General features: G+C 44.1%; 1 protein-coding gene across 1 annotated transcript in view; it reads right to left on the bottom strand.

Moving 5' to 3' along the window:
• The window catches only part of LOC103196614 (CKLF-like MARVEL transmembrane domain-containing protein 1), a 23,706-nt gene extending 18,418 nt beyond the window's left edge, over window positions 1-5,288 (bottom strand). The window contains exon 1 of the mRNA XM_007940382.1: window positions 5,097-5,288. Coding sequence (XP_007938573.1) covers window positions 5,097-5,288 — 192 coding nt within the window. The remainder of the gene's footprint in view (window positions 1-5,096) is intronic.
• Between the last annotated feature and the right edge of the window lie 2,780 nt (window positions 5,289-8,068).

Below are 8,068 nucleotides of genomic sequence, written 5' to 3'. Positions count from 1 at the left end.
AAGAAGTGACTACAACCTTGTCCCTTGTCAGCTCTACTATACCCCTGGGAATTCTTACAGATCATACAAATACACTTGTAGAACCATTGTTTGCCAACTCTATACATGGTCTTGGGTATACTCCCTGTTGCATAGACGTACATAATAGTTCAGCCTGTCCACTCATCTGTCCACCTGTATACTTGTGTTTGCCTTCACTGACAACACAGTACTGTGTGTAAAAGGGTTCATTTTTGTTGTCTGCACCTCCCATGTACCTGTCTCTGTCTTCCTCTTCCTCAATGCCACTCACATTTGGTACATTGCTGGAAGGGTTTATATTATTTTTAACCCAGAATGATTAAACTTGATTAAACATTTTTGTAACTTAAAAAAATAGGTATTCAGTAAAAGTAGGAAAAAAAAAAAAAAAGAAAGTAGGAAGAGGTTCAATGGTGGCAGGGCAAAATTAGATATATACAAAGAGAAAGGAGTGCTTGTGATATAGTGGTTAAGGTATTTGCCTGCTAATCAAAATATTGGTAAATGAATCCACCAGCTCCGTGGAAAAAATATGAGGCTGTTTGCTTCTGTAAAGTGTTACAGCCTTGGAAACCCAATGGGGGTTACTATGAGTTGGAATCAATTTGATGAGAGTGATTTTGGTTTGTTTTTTTAGGAAGATAAGTTCTCACTGGCAGGGGATATTGAGCCTAAATGTCCTAGGTTATTATGAGTTGGAATTGACTTAATGGCAATAGGTTGGTTTTATTGGTTCTAGGTCAACTCTAAAGTCCTCTATCCTTAATAGGAGTTAGCAGTTTGGATAGCTGGCACTTTGAAATCCAAGAGGATGACCCAAGTATAACAGAGGAAGACATGGCCACCACCAGTCCAGCCAAAGGGAGTTTGGGCAGTGGAAGGACTTGGGAGGAAGACCTATGGAGAAGGGGTGCTGGAGAAGAGACTTGTTAAAAGGTGAAGTCACTTGTTTTCCTAGAACCAACATACACTCCAGGCTGAAGGGCTATATGTACTTTAACCAATGTCTTTAATCTGCCTGTGTTGACAGTTTACAGAACCATTTAGGTACTCCACTGGGCAGTCATTCTTAATTCTATGAGTATGGCAGACTGAAGACTATATGCTACTAAGTAATGTTCCTCAAGATAAGTTAAAATGACTTAGCATTAATGATTATAGACATTTTTAAGTAAAACAAAATTGTGCTTTATTTAGTCCCCTACCAAATTAATTTGATTTTCTATTTAGTGATCTGAGATGTGGAAGGCAGAAGGCAGAGATATTGGTATACCTGCCTCTATCCCTTTCCCCAGTTTCAAGGTCTTATCAACATGCACTTAAAAGAGAGGTAAAGATTTAGAATATCTGTAATTTTATCAACATCATCCTAAATTTAAATTTCTTTAGAAGATCTACACTGAAGTGAGTCCTTCTAACAGAAGGGTTAGCCACATCGACTGATGGATTGATTTTAGTGGCGAATTTACACTCTGTGGCTGCCCAGGTTTTCTGTGCCCAGGATCTACAGAGAGCACATGAGCAGTGGGGTGCTTCCTTCCTGAGCCTATCAGACAGCATCTTAAAAGTTTATGAGGACTACAACTGGTATAACATACTACACAAAAACATTGTTCCACATCCTACTTCGGTGAGTAGTGACTGGGATCTTAAAAGCTTGCAAGCGGCCATCTAGATGCAACGATGGGTCTCTTCTCATCCAGAGCAAAGAAGAATGAAGAAAACTAAAGATGCATGGAAACAGGAAGTCCAAGCAACTGGTACACCATGTGATCCTCAGTCTATATGACTACAAGACCAAAAGAACTAGATGGTGCCCAGCTACCATTGTCAACCACTTGGAGGGGGAATCTATGTAGGAGATCCTGGATAAAGTTGGAGAACAATGTGGAACAAAACTCAAAATCATTTAAAAAAAATAAAAATAAAAAAGGGGCCAAGTTTGCTCGTCTGATAAAGCGTGGTGGAATCTTTGAAATTGTGCCCCCTAGCTGCCCTTCAGGTCTGGAATTAAACCTACTTCTGGGCCTCTAGGCAAACAAAAGACAGGCATATGAGCGGAAAATTTACATTAGGTAGATAACACTCCTTGGAGAGGTCAATCATGGGAGACTAGAAAGGCTGTGTATGCAGAGCGAGACAGCTCAGGAGGCAGGAGTGAATGGGAGGGAAGGACACAGGGAAGCAGTAACTATGGGAAGAAGATGGGAAGAGAGCTGTTGCATTGTGGGAAACTACAGTCAATGTTATGAGACAACGTATATGTGAACTGCTGTATAGAAAATGAATTTGCTCTGTAAGCTTTTATCCAAATCACAGTAAAAATTAAAAAAAGAAAAGTTCACGACAACTAAAGAAAAGGGTTTATTAAAATGTCTTGTTATATTAGGGAAAAAATAGTTAAATTTTAACTGTAAAACTGAATACTTACAAGCAAAGGCCAAAACAACCATTTCAGTAATCGATCAAGTCTGAATAAATATAAAACTATGAAAAAGAAAATGATAGTGACTTCAAATCCAGTGATAACGATGTATGGTTCAGGGGCCTGTGCCAGGATGAAAAAGATCATAGATGTCACAGTGAGTATCTATAAGGGGAAAAAAAAAACTATTCAATTATTACTGAAAACAATTTTAAGCTGTAAAAATGATAATTTCTAAAATAACTAAATAAATGAATTTCTGCCATATGCACACACATATAAAAGATGATGGATGCTGAGTTCTTTTTGTGTTTTAGACGACTAAGTGTCCCTCTCTGATAACTCCTATTAAGGATAGAGTACTTTAGAGTTAACCTTGTTGTTGTTGTTTCGTGCCATTGAGTCGGCCCCGACTCATAGTGACCCCTTCTTGGGTTGCCGAGGCAGTATCATTACAGAAGTAGATTGCCCAGTCGTACTAGTTAAACCAACCCATTGCCATCAAGTCAATTCCAACTCATAGTAACCTAGGACATTTAGGCTCAATATGCCCTGCCAGTGAGAACTTTTCTTCCTAAAAAAACAAAGTCTAATTAATTACTCCACTTATGCACCTAACAGCATCATTTCCCACCTTTGTTCTCTTGATATTTTCCCACCAAGTATTTCCTTTTCCTTCTTGTACTTCCTCCTGCACCAGCTCTTTCCTCTTTATCCTACAAACATATTTAAGTTGACAACATTTTTTTTGTAAGTTGACAACTCTTAAGACATGTGCGCACATGCACGCACGCACACATACCTTCCCTTTATCCTGCTCCCTGCAGAAACCACTGTTCTGTTTTCTCCTCCCTGTAACACTTCTCAACAAAATTATTATACTAGCTACTTACCATTTAACACTCCTAAATTCTTAGAAGCCTGGAACAGTGCTTCTAAAACCACTTTAGAAAATATTTGCTGAATGAATAAGGCAATACTCAACTGCTTATAATTTGCTGCATAAACTGTACTGTTTTTGCCTCTGTGCCTTTGCTCAGGTTGGTCTCTCTTACACTGTGTTCTAGGTTCCTTTAGGGAGGAGTTCCTGACACCTCTCCTTATCCCATCCTGGGTTAGTTGCCTCTTCTCTACCCTATCTGCTCATGTGTCTGTCTCCCTGACTAAACTGAAGAACTCCATGAGTTGGGGGACTTTGTCTTGGTTCATCTTTGTTGTAACAATTTCTAGTCCAGAACTTGAACATAAATTCTCAAAATGTTGCTAAAGTAACTAAAATGTCAAAAACGAAATCTATCTCACAAAACCTTGATCCTCTTCCAGTGTCCCAGAGCTTCCAGTTCCTAGCATAAAACTTCGGACTTCCCAGCCATTTCTGTGACTATTTACTCCCAACCAAAGGTAATCTCTCCCTCATTTGAACTTTACAGCACTTTCTTATGCATTCTGACATATAGTTATTTATCAGAATTACAAACTCTTAGGGAGGAGGGAAGGATATTACATGTAATTTGTTCTACCCAATCTTCGGATGTTTGAATCTTTACAAAATCTTCACCAAGTGCTCTTTTGTGCCTGGGTACCTTGCTGTCTGGGTATGTACCTTCCCAAGTGACTTAATTTTTGGAATTTTTTCAGTACAAAATTCTTCCTCATGTTAAGTGGAAATTTGTTTCCCTGTGACTTTTAACTATTTCCATTCCCTTTTCCACATATCAGCTTTTCACAATTTAAAACAATTATTTTTCCCTTTTCTCTAAATTTTCTCTTAATTCTTTCAAAATTCTCTCCTAGGAGAGTTGCCACTTCTCTAATCAGATCAGCTTCTTCCAAACGCTCATTCATGTTCTCCACAATTCAGACCACCATGTTAGGAACTGAGCGAGTTCCTGGTATGGTCTGACATCCCAGAAACGGGTAGCTACATCATTATCCCTGCTTTGCAGTGTATCAACCTGAAGGGCCGTCACCTCAAACTGCTGACTTGACTCTCAACACAGTGTCTTGCTGGCTTCTGACTGATGCAACTGCTCTTCCTCACTGGTCACCTGGGTACCTGGTTTGTGGGTTCAAGTGTAGGTAATTCCAGTCCATCCGGTGATTCTGGTTTATGAGTGGGCCATGAATTCTCTGAGGGGAGAACTAAGGTCTTATTTCTCTCCTTCCACCTGGTGCACAGCAAAATGTCTTGCTTCTGAGGAGGTCTTGAGAATAGTGTCAGATTACCCAATAAGCAAGGTAAGCATGGGCTTACTTGTGTTTACTTAACTAATCCGTAGCGAACAGTTTCACCACAGCAAAGATTCCTGCTTCTAGATATGGCTAGAAGTATCTTTCGCCTTCCCCACCTCACAGGATCTGTGAGAATCAAAGCCTCTTTTCAAATTTACAACCCCTGACAGGGACTGCGTACCCGGTAAGCACGGGCTTACTTGTACTTACTTACTAATCTGTGTTGAAGTTAGTACAGTTAGTGAACTGTTCACTACAGATCAGTAAATAAACACAACTAAGCCCGTGCTTACGTTGTTTATTTGGTAATCCGCCCGCGTTTGGGAAAGACAAGGTAGAGGCAGAAAACGGAACTTTTGGCTTCATCTGAACACCCCCCCAACCACCCACCCACCCCCGCCCACAGCTCGGCCCTCACCAGCCGCATCATCTTCACTTGGCCTTTCACGCTTAAGCAGAAGGGGCGATAAGGCGCCTTCGCCTGGGTTTGGGGGGTATCCGGCCGCGGAGGCTGCGCACTCTGCATACCGCCGGCCGACCCAGCAGCCCCACTTCCCTTGCAGCCCTTTTCTTCAGAGGACTGCTCCTCCAGGCCTCGCGCACAGAGCATAACCGCCTCGGGGCCCGGTGTCTGCCGCCTCTCTCCCAGGCTTCCCGAGGGCCTCGTGCGCAGGCGCCCCACGGGAGCCGCCCTCTGCCAGCTCTTGCTCCGCCCCTTCTCCCGGTTCGCGCCCTCCCTCTCACCGACACCCCCATCCCCGTTTTGTCCCCTTGTCTGGGGATCTAGGGGGGAGTCACGCAGCTCAAATCCCGGTCTCGGGTACTTTTAGCGCCGCTTCGCCCTGCCTAGTGCTAACAACACCAGTCACTCCTCGGAAGGAAGATGGGGCAATCTACTTCCGTAGTGATACTGCCTCGGAAACCCAAGGAGGGGTCGCTGTGAGTCACTTCTGACTGGACGGCACATAACAACAACAACAACAGTGCTAACAACTGCTCTAGGGTCTCTCTAGGAGCTTTCTGGTCTGGAAGCGCTTCCTCATGGGGCAGAAGGGAGGGGAGGAGCCTGCCTTCCCCCACCCTGAGCATCTCGAATGCCATTTTAGAGAGGAATTCTCATGGCCACCCTTTTTAGAGTAGCTACCATCAATCTTTCCTCGTAGCATTTATCACCAGCTAGTATTTATCAGGGGAGCTTTGGTAGCCTACTGCCTAAGGCACTTGAGTGCTAACCAGAAGGCTGACGGTTCAAACCCATCAGCCACTCCTCGGAAGGAAGGTTGGGCAATCTACTTCTAATGATGCTGCCTCGGAAACTCAAGGAGGGGTCGCTATGAGTCGGATCAGAGTCAACGGCAGTGAGCTTGGTTTTTTGAGTTTAGTATATGTCACCAGTCACTCGGAAGGAAGAATGGGCAATCTACTTCCACAGGGATACCGCCTGGGAAACCCTATGAGTCGAAGGCCTGGCACAGACATTATGGGGTAGAATATATGGATTCTGAAGGAGTGATCTGGGTCTCAGACCCTATCCTTGCCTCCAGGGGCTCACATTCTGAGTTAATGAAAGCAGTCTGCATTAATGTTTGTTCTCTAAATTTTTATTTTTGCCTTCCACTGGTGCTTGTTTTCCCTAGAATGGCTGTAGCATTTCCTTTTAGGGGTATGAAGTGTCTGTTGCTCCTTTGATTTCAGTTCTGTCTTGAATACTGTGGCCATCACCCCAGTCCAGTCAGACCTCTGGAGCTTGCCCATTTCAACTTCAATCCATTTCATCCATTCTAATCTCATTAACAGGTATCTCCAACCACCAAAATATGGAACTTAATCCTGACTTTTATTTATGGAGGGAGTACTTGACCTGTGTTAGGTCTGTAGCAGATACCTAAGAAGCACAAGATAGGGCTGCAGCTTTCAGGTAACAAATCAGGAGGCTAATGGCTTCCTTCTGTCTGAGAGGTGACTGCTTGCAATTTATGTTCCTGGGAGAGCTGGGCAACAACTCATCTATGCACCGGAAAACACAGTCACCACTCCTAAAGGGCAACAGCCTAGATGACAGAGCCTAGGCCTGTTGGATTATAAAATCCCACCCACCTCACATGTCCGATCTAGAATTTTGCTACCCAACTGTGAATGGGGTTATAGGCTCCCATCTCCCCTCCCCCATTTGTGTCTCCAGTTGGAATACTGATTGTGCCCTCCTGTTGTGTTGTTGTTAGGTGCTGTCAAGTCAGTTCCGACTCATAGTGACCCTTTGTACAACAGAGCAAAACACTGCCTGGTCCTGCACTAGCCTCACAATCCTCGCTATGCCTGAGCCCATCGTCACATCCACTGTGTCAATCCATCTCGTTGAAGATCTTCCTCTATTTCATTGACCTTCCACTTTACCAAGCATGACATCCTTCTGCAGTGAATGGTCCCTTCTTACAACATGACCAAAGTAGGTGAGACGAAGTCTGGCCATTCTCACTTCCAAGGCGCATTCTGGGTGCAGTTCTTCCAGGACAGATTTGTTTGTTCTTCTGGCAGTCCGTAGTATTTTCAGTATTCTTTGCAACTCTTCTTGGGTCTTCCTTATTCATTGTCCAGGTTTCACATGCATATCAGGCGATTGAAAATGCCATGGCTCGGGTTAGGTGCACCTTAGTCTTCAAAGTGACATCTTTGTTCTTCAACACTGTAAAGAGCTGCCTTCCTCACGGGTCTAGTAAGGAGCTCTGGTGGCATAGTGGGTAAGGCATTTGGCTGCTAACCAGAGAAGGTCTGCAGTTCAAACCCACCAGCTGCTCTGTGGGAGGAAGAGGAAGCAATCTACTTCATTAAAGATTTACAGCCTTGGAAACCCAATGGAGGTGGGTTGGGTTTGGTGGGGGACCTAGTACATTTAGAGTCCTGACCCTGGAAATGTCAAAGTTCATAGGAAAGAGTGTGGCCGTGAAGCAAGGCAGATGGGCTTGAATTTTGGCCCCACGTAATGACTGCTTCTTATCTTTTTGAGTGAGTTCTCTCCCAGTGTCAGCTGAGAGAATGGGTGTGACATTATCTATCTGCGGAATTGTTGGGGGGCTGGGACTCATAGTAGAGTTGCCCCATAGGGTTTCCAGGGCTGTAAGTAGACTGTCTTCATCCCTCTCCTGTCGAGGGGCTAGTGGGTTCGAAGTGCCTACGTTTTTCTTAGCAGCTGATAACCACTAAACCACCAGATCTCCTTAAAAGCCTGTCTTGAATTCCTGGCCTCGCCCTGGAGCGGGTGAAATACGTCGGGGTCTCTTTAAGAGCTTGCGCGAAGGTCCCAGCGGCACGCAGCGCCTGACCTGCGCCGGGACACGTTTGCTTCAATTCTCGCAGAAAGGGAAGGCGGCCCTCCAGATTCGCACTCCAGCC

Source organism: Orycteropus afer, unplaced genomic scaffold, assembly GCF_000298275.1.
Source record: "Orycteropus afer afer isolate SDZICR_OR568_19922 unplaced genomic scaffold, OryAfe1.0 scaffold00067, whole genome shotgun sequence".
In the NCBI taxonomy this organism is placed as follows: Eukaryota; Metazoa; Chordata; class Mammalia; order Tubulidentata; family Orycteropodidae; genus Orycteropus; species Orycteropus afer.
This window is presented reverse-complemented; position numbering and strand designations above follow the sequence as displayed.